This window comes from Triplophysa rosa, linkage group LG9, assembly GCF_024868665.1.
Source record: "Triplophysa rosa linkage group LG9, Trosa_1v2, whole genome shotgun sequence".
In the NCBI taxonomy this organism is placed as follows: Eukaryota; Metazoa; Chordata; class Actinopteri; order Cypriniformes; family Nemacheilidae; genus Triplophysa; species Triplophysa rosa.
In genome coordinates, this window is record NC_079898.1 from 21,547,706 (window position 1) to 21,568,112 (window position 20,407).

The 20,407-nt window shown below is 39.3% G+C and overlaps 3 protein-coding genes across 3 annotated transcripts; 1 reads left to right on the top strand and 2 right to left on the bottom strand.

Moving 5' to 3' along the window:
* Positions 1 to 50: 50 nt before the first annotated feature.
* LOC130558778 (interferon alpha-inducible protein 27-like protein 2A) lies at positions 51 to 5,347 on the bottom strand. The gene is made up of 7 exons (XM_057341380.1): positions 4,969 to 5,347; positions 3,357 to 3,392; positions 3,055 to 3,216; positions 1,575 to 2,838; positions 1,450 to 1,479; positions 1,178 to 1,339; positions 51 to 1,025 (listed from the first exon to the last, which is right to left on the bottom strand). The coding sequence occupies exons 1-4, from the start codon at positions 4,976 to 4,978 to the stop codon at positions 2,630 to 2,632; spliced, it is 417 nt and encodes a 138-aa protein (XP_057197363.1). The 5' UTR covers positions 4,979 to 5,347; the 3' UTR covers positions 51 to 1,025; positions 1,178 to 1,339; positions 1,450 to 1,479; positions 1,575 to 2,629.
* Positions 5,348 to 5,955: 608 nt separating this feature from the next.
* Positions 5,956 to 7,400, bottom strand: LOC130558779 (interferon alpha-inducible protein 27-like protein 2). The gene is made up of 4 exons (XM_057341381.1): positions 7,130 to 7,400; positions 7,005 to 7,043; positions 6,761 to 6,922; positions 5,956 to 6,512 (listed from the first exon to the last, which is right to left on the bottom strand). The coding sequence occupies exons 1-4, from the start codon at positions 7,137 to 7,139 to the stop codon at positions 6,403 to 6,405; spliced, it is 321 nt and encodes a 106-aa protein (XP_057197364.1). The 5' UTR covers positions 7,140 to 7,400; the 3' UTR covers positions 5,956 to 6,402.
* A 1,150-nt stretch (positions 7,401 to 8,550) lies between these two features.
* On the top strand, positions 8,551 to 20,370 carry phf3 (PHD finger protein 3). The gene is made up of 16 exons (XM_057341379.1): positions 8,551 to 8,725; positions 9,880 to 10,145; positions 10,250 to 10,372; positions 10,533 to 11,781; positions 12,328 to 12,571; positions 15,268 to 15,313; positions 15,400 to 15,520; positions 15,652 to 15,808; positions 15,917 to 16,033; positions 16,245 to 16,373; positions 16,479 to 16,626; positions 16,709 to 16,895; positions 16,985 to 17,132; positions 17,216 to 17,305; positions 17,953 to 18,148; positions 18,243 to 20,370. The coding sequence occupies exons 2-16, from the start codon at positions 9,905 to 9,907 to the stop codon at positions 19,892 to 19,894; spliced, it is 4,848 nt and encodes a 1,615-aa protein (XP_057197362.1). The 5' UTR covers positions 8,551 to 8,725; positions 9,880 to 9,904; the 3' UTR covers positions 19,895 to 20,370.
* Positions 20,371 to 20,407: the final 37 nt, after the last annotated feature.

The window sequence follows — 20,407 nt, forward strand, 5'->3', positions numbered from 1 at the left end:
TTATGTCACGACTATTCAAAAGGGAAGAACCCAATTGCAGGCAGCGGGGATGAAGGGGTTAAACAAAAGACTTTTATTAAATAAACAAAACAAAAACCCACGAGGGGGTGTAAAACAGGAACAGAACGAAGATACAAATCATGAAACAAAAGACTTCCCACGAGGGGGCAAACAAGAAAACAAGAACAGCAAAAACCAAACTAAGGAACTCGACCAAACATCTTAACCAAAACCACGGCAGGATACAACACAAAAACTCACATGCCAACGGACAAGGTAAGGAGCAGGACATCTGCAACATACAGGACGCACAAGGTACACGTACATACACAATCCACGAGCACAGGACAAAGAAACATGAGGGCATTTTAAAGGCAAGACAAACCAGGGATAATGACACAGGGCAGGTGGGAAACATTAGACACGGCAGGGAAGCAATACATGAAACGAGAGGGGCGGGGCCAATGACAAGACACGAGAAAGCACATGAGATGTAAAAACAAACAACTCATGGCTTTCTCACAAAACCTAAGGACTCCGTCCCGATCCTGCCACACGACTAGAAACTCAGAAACAAGAGGGCAGGACCGTGACAGTTTAAGTAAATCATTGAGGAGGCCGGTGTTAATGTCAAGAAAAAGAAGCAACAACATGAATTTGAATAAAAAGTAATATACACATGAAGTGCAGTATAGTTGAAATTATAAAAACATTGACAAATAATGACTGTATCAATTTGTAAACTGAGCATCAACATTTTTTTTAAATATTGCAAAAATGAGATTGCAGAGATTAACGGTTACTAACAAACAATATAGGCTACATGATCTCATAGGTCACACCAAGGAATGTTTAATCACAACACAAAAGACAGTCAGCAAGATTATGAAAGTACTTATTTACTGTATATTTTTTGGATTCAAATAGTTACACAGTGCTGTTGCAAGCCATACTTGCAGCTGCACCCAAGGCGGCCCCCACAGCACCCACTGCGGCTTGACCTGCGACAGAAATTCCTGCTGCACCTAATAGTCAATTGAAAAAAAAAAACACGAGTTGAAATAGTTTGATAGCTCTGTGAAAATTGTATAGCATCTGTGTTATTTACTTCTTGTATGCACAAATTAACCAGATTGTAATTTAATGTTAAAGTGTTCCAAGCTGATTTTTGACTCACCTGCGGATTGAAGAACTGCTACCACAGATCCAGCTACGACCCCTCCTCCGTTAGCCACAGCTGCAGCTGACATCATGGAGGAGGCAATCGAACCGGCAGCAATTCCTCCAGCAGTAAACCCAGCAGCCGCTAGAACTGCAGGAGCTGCAACAACTGCTGCGGCTGTGGATGGATTGGAAAAATTATTTACTTAACTGATTTAGATGGAAAATGCATAATGCATATTCTTTACTTTCAAAGTGACAAAAAATAATTGCTTTTAGAAATGTTACCTGCTCCTACACCTGTCACGACCATCGTAACTAAGAAGATGAATGGGGAAGAACATTGTTTGTCAATAGCTAAAAACGCACATTTAAGATTCTATACAGTTACGTTAGAAAGTAGGCCTACTTACAAGGATCCATCTGTCCAAAGTGAATCCGAGAGAAGCAGGATGCTCTTTAACCGATGCTTTTCTAAGAGCTGAGCTTTAAAAGCTATGGGTGGACCTTTATTAAGAAACGAAACTGAAATTCAAAATAAAGAGAGCCATACCCAAAAGACAAACGTTTAAAGGATGTTTATTTAAAAGAGCTTAAGCTATGCTTATGCTACATAATGTCAAAACATTTCACCACAATGTCAAGTTGAACATGTACAGCAAGCAAATATTTTAATGACGTTCAAGTTAGTGCCTCGCGTGGGGATAATCTACACATCGATTCCGGGCTCCGTTTTGCTTAACGAAAATAGCTGTGCAAGTACGTCGGAATCCATGACGTGTACATGAAAAACAGGTTTTCTTGTTGCTTTCCATTTATGCAGGGCGTAGGCTAGAGAGTAGGCTTGTTCGACTTGATACGGCGCCAAACATTTTATGGTTTTTCGAATGGCTCTCGCGGTACTTTGATGTCATCCGCCTGTCGAATCTTGCGGCGCCGCATCAAGTCGAACAAGCCTAATGTGAAGCTACGTCACGCCGTGTTGAATGTTGCGCCAACTTGGGAGGATCGCTGCTAGTGCGTTCAATGCCGTGTTTTGTTTTTCTTGTTTGATTAGGAAATAGAACTATGGTAGGTCGGTCTTGCTGTGTTAAAAACTGCAATAGCATTAGAGTCGTTCAGGAGAAGCCCCTGGTTCTTTCACTTTCGATTTCTCCATATATCAAACAAAACAAGTAACGGTACATATCAAAACAATAATAACAGTGGAGTATGATCCTCCCAAGATGGCGGCGCCACTGCAACATAGGGCGTGACGTCAGCTAAATGACTCTTTAATTTAGGTAAAAAAAGGTAAAGAAGGCCTTCTTGTAACCAACTCATGTAGCAGCTAATAATATTTCTTGCTTTTTATATTTGTAACATATTGTCACACACATTGGCAACCACAATCACACATAAGACACACACTTGAATTCATGACCATTTTTATTGTTCATATTTTTGGCTCCATATTTATCAAGTGGCTTTAAAGTGGCATAAGCTCTTTGGATTCCAAATTCTTCAGTACATTCTGCAATTCCATGTCATCTCCATCATCATCAGAATCTGATGGATCCTGGGGACCAGAGGATTTGGTGGAAGAGAACAAATCCGCAGCTCCACCTAACACAGCACCTGCTGCTCCGCCCACAGACGCCACGGCTGCTGTCACACCTGCAGTCAGCCCTGCTGCACCTGGTCATCAAGAGAAGAACATTAGCAAAAAACAAAAGCAGTCACCAGTACAAGTAGTGTAAAGCAAACAGTCAGCTACGCAACAGATCAATCAACTTCACTCTAATGCCCAAGTGTTTTCTGAAAAGCTGCACTGTGAAACATAGATAATATCGAATTAAACATATGATCTGTCTGTTACATATACAGTTAAACTAGTAAAGAGCTAGTGACAACCTGCAGACTGGAGGATTGCCACCAAACTTCCAGCAGCAACGGCGCCTCCGTTAGAGATGGCCACAGAAGACATCATACTGGCCGCCAGTGAACCAGCAGCTATACCAGCAGAAGTGAAACCAGCTGCAGTAAGCGCCACTGGGGCCAACACAACTGCACCCACTAATGCACATAAACAGCAATAATATATTATATAATATACTATATATACAGTGTACATATATATATATATATATATATATATAGTGTGTACAATGTATGTTTTTATTTGAGACATATGCAAATAAACAAAGCAACTTTACCTGCACCAGCTGTGAGTCCAATAATGGTAAACAGTCCTTAATAAAAAGTGCAACAATTAGACAATATACATATCCAATCACAGTGGTACTCAAACTTTTCAGATCAAGTACCACCTTTTATAAAATAGTTGTTCCAAGAACCACCTGACCGCCATAGAAAAATCACACGAATAAACACTCAAATTAATAGTAGAAAAATCACACGAATAAACACTCAAATTAATAGTAGAGCTGTGTACCTTTATCTTTACACCTCATCCTCCAATGTATAATTAATAATACAAACACTTTTTTGAAACTAAAGAACATGTTTCGTCATGTTTTTCAAGTTAGTCAGCGGTAATAGTGGACACAAAACACTTTTCTGTAGACTTATGGGGGATTTATTAACTTTGTGGGGACTTGCAGAAAGACTACAAACTTATATTAAAGACAAACAATGTGGAAAGAATATTTAGCACAGAAGATAAATAAATATACGTATACTTAAACATCAAGAGAACAGCTGTAGCCTATATAACAAAAAGAGACTAAAGGCTAAAATACACTTCAAGACTTTAGCTCAGATTTTGCCCAGATTTCCTGGACTGGAGTTGCAGAAAGTCTGTGCCAGTCTGCAGATTTGATCAGTTAATGTGTTTCTATCTGAAACTTTCAAAAAATCTGCAAGTGTATGATGTCTAGTTTTTAAAAAATCTGTTCAGATTTTAAAAGACTTGTAGTGTATTCCAGCCATTACACTTAACTGCAGCGGCTTTTGTCAAAACGGCGCGTCAAAACTAAATCGCAACGCGCTTCATTGATTTAACTTCGAGTAGATGCAGACGTGCGTTGAATTAGCACCTTACCGCAATAACAACAGCTTTAAACAGCCCCCTACAGAAAAGACACACGAAATTCACATGTGCAAAAAACACATGTGATCACATGTGAAATGTGTGTTTTTGGAACATTTTGGTGTGAATTCCATGTGAATTCCCACGTGAAACCCATGGGATAACATGTAAAAACCCATGGGATAACATATGCGACATGTCTCCACATGTGATCACATGTTCTTCACGTCACCACATGTTGCACATGTGGGAATTCACATGGAATTCACACCAAAATGTTCCAAAAACACACATTTCACATGTGATCACATGTGTTTTTTTACACATGTTAAACACATGTTGTATACATGTGATCACATGCGAAAAACATGTAAAAAACATGTGAAATTCATGTGTCTTTTCTGTAAGGGGCGGTTCAAGTGCAGAAATAACATAAGAAATTTAATTTGCACGCAGCTCGTAGGAAGAGAGAAAGGGACTCACAAGCGCCTGTCTGCTCCCGCTCTGTGTTTACATCGACCATTTATAAATAAATCATAACTCATACAACTATTTTAAAATTGCACATAGGCTGAGATGTATCCGTATTTATCAATCATGTATTAAACATTTGAAATTGTATTTAAAACACGAGATGTAAATTAATAGAGTTTTCTGTCGTGTCAATACCACTGGGGCGTCTCTTCAAGTAAGCTACCACAGTTTGAGAACCACTGTCCTATCATATTTGTTTAATTTGCACGTTACCTTAAAACAGCAGAGTTTTCACTACTTACCGCGTGCCATCACTTCAACGGACTAAGAAAAACGATGTTTTAAGTTTCGACTGCTAATACAATACTATTTCCAACAGTCTATGCTGGTACGACCAAACGAGTTTCACTTCCAGGCGTAACAGCGTACAATTGATGATGATGAGTGTGACTCCTGGTTATTTAAACTGCTTCATTTCAGTGAACCGAGTCTTAATAGTCTTGAGTCAATGGGCACCCTGTAAACAACTTAGTCTGTGCATATGTGTTTCGAAAGTGTCCAACATTGAGTCAACAATAGAGTAATATGAGTAATAATGCCTGCTTCTGCATTTTTTGTCTTTGAATTAAGTCATTAGGGCTGAACAAGGACCGAAGTGGTCTTAGAACCGGTTCATTAAAATGAATCACTCGAATGAATCGGTTTGGAGTTGCTTTAACCAGCTCCAAACAAAACTGAAACCGTTTCCTGGAAATCACGTTCCTAACCCCTATACCAATCCTAAAGACGTTTAGGTGAGACAACAAACTCCTTTAAAAACTTTATTTGTTGAAAGGAGTTTGTAGTAAAACTACAGTTTTGACAAGTTTATTACTGTCCCTATCATATCGCTTGGATAAAAGCGTCTGCTAAATGACTAAATGTAAATAGCCCTCAATATTATAGCGATTGTTTAGAGTTGTTTCTTAAGACTAAAATACACTACAAGACTTTTGCTCAGATTTCGCCGAGATTTTCTGCCGGACTTGTTGCAGAAATTCTGTGCCAGTCTGCAGATTTGATCAGTTAGTGTGCGTCTATCTGAAACTTTCAAAAAGTCTGCAAGTGTATGATGTCTAGTTTAAAAAAAATCTGTTCGTATTTTAAAAGTCTTGTAGTGTATTCCAGCCATCAGGAGAACTGAAAGAGTTCTATGTAAAAAATGGTAGGTCAAAAATATTGTGAATATTAGTATGATGTTTCACTTTTTTTTGTCAGGTTACATATCAGTAAACATAATTTAGTACAACTCAATATACAAATCCTTTATCTTGGATAAAAAATGTTAAGGCATACTTTTAATTTTTTTTAAATTACACTACAGACACATTTCAAATGCATGTCCACACACACAACACAAGTTGATGCCGAATGTCAAGAAAGCTGACAAGCTGACTAATGTTATTTGTTTCAATACTCAAATTGATGCTTCCTCATTTCCTTGCTCCTTATACCTGGAAACCGATCGAGCTCAGTCATCTTAAAGGCCTTCTCAATGCTCCAATAGCACCGTGAGGAATGAAGAAGTTTCCTGAGAAGTCATGAGTGAGGATACACACAGGTGTATAGCCTATCCTTGCATTGCATCCTGAAGGGGTTGGAGCTGAGAGGCAAGGAAATGAAGCAAGGAAAAGAAACGATATGCACAAACAGGAACCGAGAAGCACCTCTGGATCTCCAGTATGTTCCTCATGATTTCATTTTCTCATCCTCCTCAACAACTTCACAGCTCCACCCAAAACCGCACATGTAGCCCCGCCAACAGATGCCACGCCTGCTGTAGCATATGCAGACAGCCCAGCAGCACCTAATCAGGGAGAACATGGTCATAGTCATATGAGTCATGAGTCAGAATACAGAATTTACAGTTTAACCTACACACCTAAATTGAGCATAAAATTGATTTTACAAGTCACTCAATTCAACGTAATCTGTTAATATTTACAGGGTTGAATCATCTACATGTACAAAACAAGCAGTATTGTTTCAAAAGTTGCTGTATTGATTGCTTAAATGGATTAATATACACTTTATGTTTTTTATAAATAGTTATACCTGCTGACTGGAGGATAGCGATTAAACTTCCTGCTGCAACACTGCCCCCATTAGCTATGGCCGCTGATGACATCATACCGGCCGCCAAAGAACCTGAAGTGATACCGGCGGCGGCGAATCCAGCTGCGCCGATCGCGAGTGGAGCCAACACAGCCGAGCCGACTGAAACACAAATACATAATAGCGCTGAGCACTGAGCATTTTTTTTTTGTATAAGATGTTTTCATAAAATTAGAACACTTACCAGCCCCGGCTGCCGTTAGTTTAATAATATTGTAGAATTCTGAAAATGAAAATAAGAACGATATTAAAAGTAACAAAACACGAGAGATATTTATTGTACTGCGTGACAGAGACTGGAGCTGTTACCTTTCGACATGATTTTGAATTGTTAGACTAGTTAAATTAGTCAAGTCTTCTTCTCGTTTGTAGAGCAGTAGCCTTCACCACACCCCAAGATATGCAACAACAACGCCATAAAGTATAGGTGCGTTCCATTTAGCCGTACGTGGTCTACGAAGTGGACTTCACAGGGTGTTCCGCCATCTTAAGTGAGATTCCAATCCGAAGGGAGCGAACATGTTCAGTTCGAAGGGAACTGCGAACGGCGTAGGGAATAAGGGAACATCGATGCATCACTTGCCGGAAGTGGAAAGGGAAATTCACCCAAATCGCGTCACGAGTCAGAAAAACAACGGACGAGTTTACGTATGCCTTTTGTACATTGTGAAAGTTTATTTAATTATTGTTAATTATATTAAATTGTGGATGGCTTCGCGTAAATATGCTATTTTACTTTTTGTAGCATTGTTTTTATATAGGCTACACTCGAGATGATGAATGTATTTACTTTTTATTTATATTTTATTGTGCAATTAAAAAGTAGTTTTCATATGCGTGTAAGGATTCATCCATTTGGCTAGTATTAAACAAACTAATGTAAAAGTGGTAAGCAGCAGCAATTCTGTAAAAGAAAATATGTTATGTTATTTACCTCAGGAATGTTTACGGCTGCACCACATAGGGAAAAAAGCGAGATGAGACCGACGCAACCATGAGAACACACCTTCACATAGTTGACCAAATTAAAATGTATTTTTATATTGCATTATATTGCAACAGTAGAGTTTCAAACAATCAAAGCTGCCTCAGTCAAATAATAAATACAAGCATAAACAAAAGTTAAGATTATATTGATTAGATACATAATGCGTGTTACGTTTCTTTTAAAAGTAAAGTTACAATATTTATTTATATTATAATCTGCGCAACCCTGCCGTTGCCTTTCTTTGATTGACAGTAAGCGTTTTTTGTCAGCGAAGTCTACTTCAACTGATATCCCGGGCTCATGGAGTAGGGAGCAGTGAACACTGCGTAGGAACCATATCAAATGGTACGCAGCTCATAAGAACAACATAATACCGCGTGTAGGAAGTCAACGTCACGTGTCGTGAAGTTAGGATCATGAACAAACCTGATAGATTGCAGTGATAAATTCAAGGTGTCTTCGTGGTTTGAGAATGTTTATGTTTGTTTATTTTTTAGTTTCACTTATTCCTTTAATATTGTCAGTATTATTTTTATTATTTCTTAATATTTTGTTAATTGTAATAAACATTTACATTACAAACATTTATTTAAAACATCTATTTGTATTCGTAAAAATGTATTTATATAAATCTATTTTTTTTACATTTGTTATAGTCCTTGCAACGCGAGTCATTTAAATAACATGGAGCACACTGCCCCCTGCTGGCAAGTCTATCGCTTTACGGGTTGTTTGCTGGCTTGCTTGCTCAGAGGGTCAACAGGAAGTACTACTTGCGTGTCCCACCGCAGATCCAAAGCGGAAAAGGCACCGACATTAACGGCAACGGCATCCCGTATGGCGTCCCATTATTGCAATCGATAATACAAGTCCTTCTCTCACTATGCGCTGGCTATTCGACCACAGTGACACGGACGGTGAGTGTTTTATATCGCGTCTCGCGCAGAGTGGGCGTGCACGCGCTTCTGTCGTTAGGCTAGAGGCCTTCCTGAGGTGCATGCGACGCGACTCTTAACTCGAGACGAGTTTGAGTAGAAACCGAGTCCGATGTACACTTAAACTTCATGCAACCTCTTGTTTGCAATGCACACTACTACTTTTTGTTATTAAAGTGAGTTTAATATGCTACAATGCGCACGTAAGAGAGACACACAAGCTGATAAAGGCCCCCGGTGCACGCGGCCGGGTTTGGGTTTGTTCGGGGGAGAATTTAACGCCATGCTTTGCTCGGATTAGGTGTGCAAAATGTTGTTGAAGCTCTCTGGGGCTGCGCCCGGTGCTGGTTCTAGTATGTTTGTACTGTCTGACTGTGAGCTGTTCTAGTTAGCACGCGCTAGCTGTTTGTGCACGTGAGCTGGTCTGAAATCATAATAAAAACAGAAGACATTCGGTCACCCGGATCAGATAGTCAATAGTGCATGGCTGTCCTACGTTATCCTTAAAGCTTAAATATGAAGAACTTTAATTATGAAATGCATGCATTTTGTTTTGGTTAAGGCACATGTAATAAAATTAAAGTTTGACACACCGTCAGGCTGTTGGCTCTGTTTGTTGTAAAATACTACATTTACATTTTTTGTTATTTTGTTATTGAATTAGGTTCATACCTTTAAATAAGCAGTTCAATTATTGTGTGTTACACAAGTATATCTGTATAGTATTGTAATCTTCAGGAATAGTATTTCTAAATCAAAAGTAAAACATACGTTATACATATCTGAAAAGGTGTAAAAATGCCTTTGTATTGAAATCAAACATTGATCAGTCAATTAGTACTTTAATAAAACAATGTTGTTTGCTAACTGTAAAATTTGTTTTATAATCTTGATTTAATGGAAGACAATTATTTCATAAGTTCTTACAAAAACATTTTGTATAGTACTTGCTAGTTACAAGGACATGGTTTGAAGCGGTCAAGTAAATGTTTAACCAACAACCCAAAAATAGGTGTTTAAATTACAAGTCTTTTAAATTACATATGATGGCTTCTACTAATATTCTTTAAAATCTTCTGTCTTAGAGAGTGTGCCAAGAGTATATTTACATCTTATGCCTTTTGACTTTCTTTCAGAGCAAACAGCACAGTTCAGGCATTCATGGATATAGCTGGTGGCCCATTCAACCATCTGATTCCAAGTGACCAGCTGGACGATTCCTTGTTGCTCGGACAGAATCTGGAATGTGAAGCAAGTGAGGAATTCGAACCGGGTCGGAATCAACCTGAAAATTCACTGAAAAACATGCTCAGTGACAAAGATCCCATGTTTGGATCTGCTAGCACTCAGTTTCATCTATTGGAAAATGAAGATGTTAATTTTAAGCTTGAAAGCGCAACAGGTATAGAAACTGTTTTTTCGTCTATAAATAGTTGGTTGTGTGTAAAATCAACATAGGAGCCAAATAAAATTCCTAATCTATCCCTATGACCTTATGTATTGCAGATGCAAATCAAGACATGAAAACAGCAGGTGTTAGACAGAGCCCATCTGATGGGGAGCACGGTCAGCCCGGCTTTCCACGGGGCAGGAGGAGGAATGCAAGTCAAATACAGAGAAAACAAACAGGTGCATATAACATGAATAGATGTGGGTGAATTCATTTGGATTGCTTTGCCGCAACTGTGCTTTCTTTGAGCTCACATTGGAAAGAAAAGAACAATTAAATATCTAGCTTAACCCCCCCAAAATTTCCCACAATTTTCATTATTTCACAATTGTCTTTCAGCAAGCCGAGGTAGAGTTAGAGGTGCACCGGGCAGACCTCCGCGAAGAGCAGCACAGAAAAACCAAGACCAAGAGGCGACACCAGAGAGGTATGAAAGCTTAGACGAAAAAAGGGAAGCCCTGCTCAGTCGTCGATTTAAAGTCCATGAGGTTGACTCATCGATGAATCCGGTAGTAGTGTTACGCCGATTAACTGTCACGGTGGGGGGCTATAAAATCGAACTACTTCCTGGACCATCTCAAACTTTTGGATCCTTCAACGCAAGCGCGCTTCAGTCTCTGGGCTTCCAGGATGATTCCATGATTGCTGATGGTATCGCACTCAATCGGGAACAAAATCAGAATGCAAACACGGAAAATATTGATAATTTCACACCAGATGTAGTGGGTGAAGTGAGTGTCGGCCAGCCCAGTAGCGACGACATGCCTATGGATTTTGGACCGTATGTGAACCCCAATGAGGTACAAGAAGCAAACAGCACTATGTTAAAGCCTACCGTGGAAAACGCAGCACCAGCGGAAACCAAAACGAATGACCAAATCAAATCTCATAAACAGAGCGCGCAGAAATCTCAGAACAAAAACGGTACGGCAGTTCTGCCTGCAGTCAAAAAAGTCCTGAAACACAAGCCGACCCTGTCTGGAGTCAAAAATAAGCAGTCTCATCCTGGCAGACCAAGCCTCTTACAGAAGAAATCCCTACATCCCAAAGACAAAGAAACGAATGTGGGCCGACCAGAAAATCTTCAAAGTCACAAAGACAAGCCGACTAAAGTGGTCTTGAAACGCCCAGGAGGGCCTCTCGCTCCTAAACCGTCAAAACTACAAAAAACTCAAGATGGACATCCTGTGCATCCAAATGTAAGCCCACCTCTCCCGACATCTCCGACTGTCAGCAGAAAACCATCTTCAGATTCTGGCCCTAGTGTTAAGCCTGTTCTGAATAAATCTCCTCAACCTCCAAAAAGACCACAGAATCCCCCCACTCCGGTAAACAAAACAAACCCACCGGTGACAAACAGCCAACCAGATGAGGAGCCAGAAAAGATAAAGATCAAAAAGCCAGAGAAAATCCAGCAAAGGCACAAGAGTAGAAATTCCAGGAGTATCTCGATAGAAGAACCACAGCTGTTCATTCCTGATAACGCACCTGTTGTGAAGAAGGAGGCCGAGGCCGAACCTCCTGATGGTGACGCTGTGTGGGATCCAAGCAAGCACTGTGGATTATGCAAAAAACCTCACAATAACGGGTATGTTGGCCATTTTTACGATATAAAATGCCTTTTTATTCAAACAGAGCATGCAGAACAATTCTTGTTTGTAATTTTTGGAGAGTAACCAAAGTTTAAGTGTCACATTTTTCAGAACGTAAACAAAGAAGTGACCAACATTCAGAAGTGAAATGAAATGTTAAATTAACATTTTTAGCACTTAATTACATATGGGAAATAAAAAAAAACGATACAGGAAGTGGGTCTGGACCAGTGTTATAGTACTTTTGTACAGTTTTTCTTATTAATTGTTTTATAAATTAAATAAAACAAACTTATAACTTTACACTGAGCGTTTGGTAAAGATTTTTTAACGAACAAGTGTGTTCTCTTGCTATTTATAAAATAAATCTCACATGGTAAATCAGGGGTTATCTAATGCAGTGATATTCTTATTTTTTTTAAGCTTCATTGGATAACCAAATATCTTTTAAAGCTACTGTAGTTCTCCATGATCTAAGCTCTGAGCTTCATATAGACTGAGTTTCATCAGGGCAACCGTTTTCTTCTATGCTGTTTGTATAGGTTCATGGTGGGCTGCGGCCGCTGCGATGAATGGTTTCATGGGGATTGTGTGGGTCTGGATATGACTAAAGTTCAGCAGATGGAAAAGGAAGACCAGGAGTATGTGTGTCTAAAATGCTGCACCGAAGAGGACGAGAAGACGGGAGCTCAGACCACAGAGCAGTCAGATGAAAAGTTATCAGCTAAACAAAAACAGAGACCTCCGCAGATGGTCACTGCAGGTGGAATTCGACCATTCCGAAAAGTAAGAAATTTCTACAATACTAGTGCATGAAAAGAATGGTTACAAGCATTGGGCCTCATTCATGAAACATTTGTAAATATATGAGTAAATTCTGAGTAATTTGCGCGTAAAACAGACCTTCCCGAAAACTTTCCTCCGGATTCACAAATACTTCGTAAAGGTAAGATCTCATAGTAAAATGTGTGTGTTAATGAATTCCTATCATTCGTAAACACGGCGCGCATGCACGCTCACTCACAATTAGCATAATCCCGCCTATGATTTTACAGCTATGCAAATTACGTATCTAGGAATGCTGGATTCCTCTGGACTTCATTCTCTGGTTTGGCTACATTGTATTGCATGAATGCATAAGAGACTAATAGGCTATATGCTTACCAATAAATTAATCAATTAAACTGTGTCCATCAAAGTGTTTTAGCCAGCTAAAATAATAATACCTGGTGCTCTTCTGAAAACGACCAGCTGGTGGCGCCTGAGAACGCTTTGGAGGCTCTGCGCGAGTGCGCGTTACTCCGGAGATGCGTTGGTTTCTGTGATTTAGAATATCCGCAACAGTTAGCCTACTTGTTATTAGTATCTTATTTTTTTAAAATATTACTGAATATGAAAATGCAGTAATAATATTAACTTCTCCATCGTTGTGTATGATTACGGAAGAGTATTAGGGCCAAGCAATAAAAAAATATAAAACCGTTTTGAGATTAAAGTCATTATAATGCGAAATTAAAAAATTATAAATGCGAAAAATTAAATGTTGAGAATAAACTCAATAAATTTCGAGAATAAAGTCATTGTGTTTCGAGAAAAAACTCATTAAATTTCAAGAAAAAAGTCGAAATAAAATATCGAGAATAAATGTTTATCCTATATCAGGGTCATGTTCATTGCGTAGTACTGAATGAGGATGGCAGAGTTGTATCACTTAGTCAAGCTATACTTTAGGCTTTCCTTCAAGTAACAAAGAAATACTATCAGCGGCTGGGTCTCTTTAGAAGAATTTAACACGTTTTTAACACGACTTTATTCTCAAAGAGTTTTTTCTCGAAACACAACGACTTTATTCTCAAAGTATAGTGAGTTTATTGTCGACATTTTATTTCGAGTTTTTTTTCTCGAAATTTAACAATTTTTTTCACGAAACACAACGACTTTATTCTCGAAATTTATTGAGTTTATTCTCAACATTTAATTTCGACTTTTTCCCCCGAAAAACTGCGGGTTTAATTTCGCATTATAATGACTTTAATCTCAAAACGGTTTTATATTTTTTTTATTGCTTGGCCCTAATACTCCCGTATATGATGGTTGGTCAATATTATTCAATATAATGTTTGTCCCGCCTCTTTTCCACTGTGATTGGATGGCTGTGTAAAAAAGGACAGTTGACGAGCTCTGCGTTTTACCCAAAGTTAAAAAGTAAAAAATGATAAAAGACAAAATAACTCGTGAAATATCATTAGGATACATAGTGCATCAAAATGCAGTGTCATCAGTTTGTCTAAAATAATACAGAACGTTACGTGCAGTTTTACACACTATTTACACGTGGCATGGAGCAGGCGTACATTTTTTTACGTACCAACTAACATTTTGAAATTTTTCATGAATCCGAAAATTTACGTCAAAACTACTTTACGAACGATTTACACAAAAAATCGTTCTGCTCGTGTTTCATGAATGAGGCCCATTGTCTGTATATTTTCATGCATTGTTTGAGTGTAAATCAAGTTATGAGGACTTACAATGAAGATTCAATGAAGTTTGTCCTTCACTTTTAGAATACGTAAAGCTAATAGCATTTTGGCAGTGTTGTTAACATTTACTGTTATGGTATGGAGACTGATGTACTGATGAAAATGTTATGAGTTTGATGAACTTTCAGAACTTCCTCCCTGGTCCAAAAATAGCATTTAGAGAAACTGCTGCAGCTGTCGCCCAGCATGTTAAAAAGGAAAGGGTGCCTGTAATGTTTATCTATATAGTTTATATAATTAAAATTATAAATAAATTATATAATAGTAAATTTATATACAATTTTATTTGATACTTTTGTCCTTTTTGATTCAGCTTTTGGTTTGTGTGGTAGTAGTCACCAGCTGTCTTTTAATGGGTCTGTATATCTGCCGTTCTGTGTTTTTCCACATGGGTGTGAAGTAGGGGTGTAAGGATACACGTGATTTTTTTTACAATAGGTGAAATGGCGTTCACAGTTTAATGCGTATAACGACATTTTGAAAAAGAATGAAACTTTTCTGTAACATTTTGTAAGTTGTTATGGAATTGACATTCAGTTGAACATTGACGTTTTAATTGAACTTCTGTGTGAATGATAAAAATTGAATAGCTCTGTCACAGAAAATTAAACTATGTTTTAAAGCAGTAAAAGCACAAATAAAAACATTGTTGACGCAGGACGATACATGCATGTTGTTATTTCTTTATATAGTAATGTATTGTGCCACAATATATCGTTACACCCCTAGTGTGAAGTGGTCAAATGGTTTTCACCCAGTGTGTGTCGATGGTCCCTCACAAGTGTAGATGTAAATGAGAAATGTCCGCACTCACCAACAACTCTTTAGCCACTGATACGGCACACCAGATTCACTTTGGATCATGTGGCACACTGCATTGCACCTTATTGTACTGTACTATCATAGAAACAAAAAAAATCATTTCTTTTTTTAATTCAGGATGTAGGAGACAGACGACCGTCTGAAGATTCAGCCCAGAAAAGTGGTATGGATATTTCTCTTTTGTTATTAAGTGTATAAAATAAATAGTCAAATAATGATCCCTGAGTTTCTTGAGTTGACCTTTTGCAGGAGGTAATGTGAAGCACGAAGCGAAGAAAGTCAAAGTGTCCCCTGTAAGCTCCAAGAAACCGTCCACCGGACAGATCAGACGCAGCGTACGGGATTCTCTGGAAGAGATTCTTCTAAAACGGTGCGTGGGTTTTTTCAAGGGAATTGTTACATTCTTATAAAGTGATTGAATGGATTTTTTGAGGGTTTTGAAACATGTGCCTGTCCTTTATCTGAAACATGTTATGTTGCTGTTCATGTAAATGTTTGTAGACTGAAGGATTCCGATATGAAGATTTCTTCGGACAAGCCCGCCGAGTTGGCCCGAAGGACGGAGAAAGAGCTTTTCGCTCTGTTTCAGGGCGTTGACAGTAAATACAAAAATAAATACAGAAGTTTGACATTCAACCTGAAAGATGCCAAAAATAATGCAAGTATTTTAGCATCTACTGATAACAACAAAGCATTTTCTTTGTGAAGCCTAAAACTATTTTTAGAACATAATGCTATGTTAACGTAAATTAATGCTATTTTGCAGGTGTTATTCAAGCGTGTGCTAAAAGGGGAAGTGTCCCCTGCGGATTTGGTGCGTATGACTGCAGAAGAGCTGGCCTCTAAGGAACTTGCTGCTTGGAGACAAAGAGAGAATCGACATGTTAGTAAAACCCAGAACTGTTTTAATGCAGTATGTCTCGATGTAGTACAGTCAGTCCAGAATCAGTTTGAGAAGTTAAAAGTGTATTGAAAATGTTAAATATATACCCAGTAATAGCAAAAACATTAATTTTTGTAAGGTAACATCAGATGCATGGCTGTATTTTTACAACAATGCAGCCAATATTAACCCTAGTGATGTTTGTCGACAGACGATTGAAATGATCGAGAAAGAGCAGCGAGAAGCAGAGAGACGCCCCATCACTAAAATCACCCACAAAGGGGAAATTGAAATAGAGAACCAGGAACCTGCCAAGGCACCGGAGGCCATAGAGGCTGAGGTGAGATTTGGGACTTTGCTGCATTCTATACATCTCAGTACTATTCTCCAACCTGGCACAAGTCAGTTGGCTCTCTTATTCTATTCATTCCTCCTATGTTCACAGCCCGAGCCGGTGCCGAAAGCAACAGAAGTGCCCGAGGAAAACCCCCCCGAGACAGTAGCAAAGAAAGCAGACAGTCCTAAGAAATCTATCGATACCACCAGCTTGCACAAGTCTCATCTTTTTGACCTCAACTGCAAAATCTGCACAGGTAAAAATCCTTTACTTTAGTTCAAATACAGCGTTTCTTGAGTTATTCTGTGGAAAATAACAATGCTAATGTTTCTGTCAAGGCCGTATGCCTCCACCTTCAGAGGAACCCAATACAAAGGTGGTGAAAGTGGCTACAACAGTGGTGAGGAGGCAGTCTAGTGCTGCAGACGAATCTCAGCAATCCACAACATCTTCATCAGCACTGATAGATGATCTCTCTTTAAGAGCCATGGAGGAAGGCCTTCTCAATTTGTTTCCTGAAACCAGGTGAGATTCCTGACATGTGCCCTAAATTAAATGATTCCGTTCTACATCCAGAAAAGAAAAAAACGATCTACAACAAAATTGTCCCACAGGTCAGATAGTCTGAGTACCAAAGAAGATACAGCTACGTTTCTCAGCAACTTGGAGAATCTGTGGGGCGGTTTTGTTGACATGCATGCTGTAGCCAAGTTTCTAACAAAAGCTTATCCGGTCTCTGGGATACTGGACCACCTTACACAGGTAAATGGTATTTTATAAATGTATTCCAAATGTGTCTGGTACCCGAATGTATGTACTATAAATATCTGTAATTGTGTTTGCAGGATTTGCCTGAGAACATTCAAGTAGGTGGACGAATTTCCCCTCAAATAGTCTGGGACTATGTTGAAAAGATTCGGGCTTCTGGGACAAAGGTGGGAATGTTTATTCTCTTATTTCTCCTATAAGAGAAACCATTCAAAAATTTTTTATTTAATCAGCATTTCTAGATGTATTGTGGCCGTTCCAGTGTCTGTTGAATTTTGACAAAATCAGACACGTGACAAAGTCATATAACAATGTAAAAGACTGACAGCATGACAAGACACATGAAAACTGTGATAAAAATCCAGGTTATCACATAAAAAATAACTTGTACTGCTTAAAAGTGAAGATGAACTAGTTTTCTTTGCAGTATTTGAGGTCTGAAAAATACAGAACAGCTTTTCTGTTATTTTGACTTGTTTCTCCAGTTTTCATTCTCTGCAAATAATTGCAGATAGAAACAATATTTTTTTATTAGAAATTTGAAAGTTTTATTTTGCCGTATTTGAGGTCTGAAAAATACAGAACAGCTTTTCTGTTATTTTGACTTGTTTCTCCAGTCTGCAAATAACTGCAGTGCAGATAGAAACAATATTTGTAATTTATAATTCGGGAGAAATATTGTTAGTAGTTCATAGAATGAAACACAAATGACCATTTCACCTAAACACCTATAAATAGTAAATTCAGAAAAACTGAAAATTCAGAAAAAGCTGTAGACTTCTGATAGAGATTCAATTTTCTTTGTCATTTTCAGGAAATTTGTGTTATTCGGTTCACCCCCGACACAGAGGAAGATGAGATCTCATATGCATTGCTATACGCCTATTTCAGCAGCCGTAGGAGATACGGCGTTGTTGCCAACAACCGCAAACAGGTTAAAGACATGTATCTCATTCCCCTTGGCTCCACAGAAAAAATACCCCACCAAATTGTTCCATTTGACGGCCCAGGTAAGACTTTCCTCGGGTTCTCTCCAGGTTTAAATGTCCTATCTCAACAAAATCTATAATATTAATGCTGATGCTCCATATACTTGCATTGCAGGACTGGAAACCAATCGTCCAAATGTTCTTCTCGGACTGATCATTCGCCAGAGACCTAAAAGGGACTTTGGGGTAATCCTGTCAAACGATGTGAGCGAAGCTCCAAGTTTCTTGGCAGAAAGCAAAACTCAGGTTGACTTCAAGCAGAAGGATCCTCTGATGCAGGACGTGGACACTAGCCTAATCGGCGGCATTTTGGGGACCTCGCAAAAAAAAGACACGGCAGACTTGATAAAGTCCATTGTCAATGAACCGATCTTGGATACAGAGGTCGATGAGAACGTTTCTCTGCGATTTCTTCCTGGTGTGCTGAAGGTGCCTGGAAATGCAACCACTGCGAGCAACAACGTGAAAGGCGACTCCAGCGCAACGGCCTCGAAGACTTCACACGCTGACAGTGGAAATCATACAGGGAACATTCCTAGAACCCCAAGCAGTGCTCCTAGACTTGACCGCTTCGTTATCAAGAAAAAAGACTCCAAATCTGTTAAAACTGAGCAGGCACCGTCCAGCTCAGGTCAGGAGAACGAAGGTAAAGAGAAAGAAGTAAACCCTCAGAGTACAGCTGTGTTATCTTTGAGCGACAAACCTGCGGATGTATCGACCGAGAGTTTCCTCTCCTCTCTCGCTGCAGACAAACCCAAAGAGGAGGCAACCCAGACGGCTGATTCGTCAAGTAGCACGGCTGCACCAACTAGACCTGAAAGCATTACTTCAAATGCATCTCACGATTCTGTTACCGAGAGCTCATGCTCTGTCCCCAAAAACGAAACCTTATCGAGTCCCACTACGACTTTAAAGATGCCTCCCTCTTGTATTTTAAAGAAAGCTTCAACTGATAAAGACACTTCTGATTTACAACCGCCAGTAAGTACTTCAGAAACATCTCAACAACCACCGGCTCAACCCTCTCAAGAGTGCAAAGCTGTCGAGGACATCCAAGCCATCACCACCATCTCGTCCGCAGGGAAGAACGAAAGCCTCAAGCCATCCAGGACTCCTACTTTCAACCCCACGGTTTACAATCCACTAAGCCAAGCCCCTCCACCATCCCCAGTTTTTCCATCATACCACACTGGTGCACCTGTACACCAGTACCACCCTGCACCAGTGCACAATTACCCTCCTCCATCCAACCCTGCCCCTTTCATACCTGTTCAACCACAGGCTCCTCCATCTTTCACGTTCCCAACCGGTCACCCTCCAATTCAAATATTTCATCAAAGCGATCTTCAAAGTCGCACGGTTGCTCCACCTTGGCTTCAAACCGTCCCTCCTCAGATGCCTCCTCCGACGTATGAGACCCAGAGGTTGCCCGAGTCCAGCTTGCCGCCCTCTTCGTCTGTAAGCATAGATGGGAAGGCATCGGGGAAGAACCACGGAGACAAGCCGTGTAGACGCTCAGAGGAGACCTATAGAAAGGATGACCGAGACCACCATGATAGACACCATCACAAAAGCAGGCACCACGACAGGGATCGAGAAAAGCACAGGGAAAGAAGCCACAGTCACAAAGATCGCCACTCGAAAGACGATAGGCACGAGAGACCGAGAGAGAAGCATCACAGCAGCCATTACAGGGACAAAGACAAACACAGACGGGACTCCGATTATGATAAACACAGGAGAGATTCGAGAGACAGGCGGTCGTGATCTTTCGTTCTGACGTTCGTTCCTTAAAATTCTGTTGAACAGTAGAGAGCTATTTATAAAGTTGCAAAATGAATTTTATACATGTGAAAAGCGGATAGTACAAGATTTTTAGTTTTTTTAACTATACAAAGATATTTGTTTGTTTTAAATATAATCCCCCCTGCATCTTTTTAAAGATGTACTAACAGTCCTCAAAAGCAGCTGATTATAATAATTTACAAGAATTCTGAAACTACTGTTGTGTGTAACATGGGAAACATCCTGTGAATCATGATGACAGCTTTGTTTGTTTCACTATTTTTCCTTCCGTTTGCATTTTTCTAAATTGTCTATTTTCTATGTTCCAAGTGACATTTCTTTGTACATTTTGGCTTGTCACACAGCAACAGAAACGTGCGTGTTTGGCACACTGTTTATGTACAGTTCATAAAATGTTTTTATTGTTAGTAAAGAGATGAAAATCTTTCTTTCTTAAAGAGGCTCATTGTTTTTATTACAGCCAAGCGTTATAAT

Excerpts from the sequence above, each read along its gene's own strand:
- LOC130558779 (XM_057341381.1), bottom strand. Across the intron at positions 6,923-7,004 it reads ACTAACGGCAGCCGGGGCTG|TCGGCTCGGCTGTGTTGGCT; the intron begins GTAAGTGTTCTA and ends TTTGTGTTTCAG. Across the intron at positions 6,513-6,760 it reads CGCTATCCTCCAGTCAGCAG|GTGCTGCTGGGCTGTCTGCA; the intron begins GTATAACTATTT and ends CTCCCTGATTAG.
- phf3 (XM_057341379.1), top strand. The coding sequence starts at position 9,905 with ATGGATATAGCTGGTGGCCCATTCAACCATCTGATTCCAAGTGACCAG. Across the intron at positions 11,782-12,327 it reads AAAAAACCTCACAATAACGG|GTTCATGGTGGGCTGCGGCC; the intron begins GTATGTTGGCCA and ends CTGTTTGTATAG. Across the intron at positions 18,149-18,242 it reads TGTTCCATTTGACGGCCCAG|GACTGGAAACCAATCGTCCA; the intron begins GTAAGACTTTCC and ends CTTGCATTGCAG.
- LOC130558778 (XM_057341380.1), bottom strand. Across the intron at positions 3,217-3,356 it reads TGGACTCACAGCTGGTGCAG|TGGGTGCAGTTGTGTTGGCC; the intron begins GTAAAGTTGCTT and ends TATGTGCATTAG. Across the intron at positions 2,839-3,054 it reads GGCAATCCTCCAGTCTGCAG|GTGCAGCAGGGCTGACTGCA; the intron begins GTTGTCACTAGC and ends CTTGATGACCAG.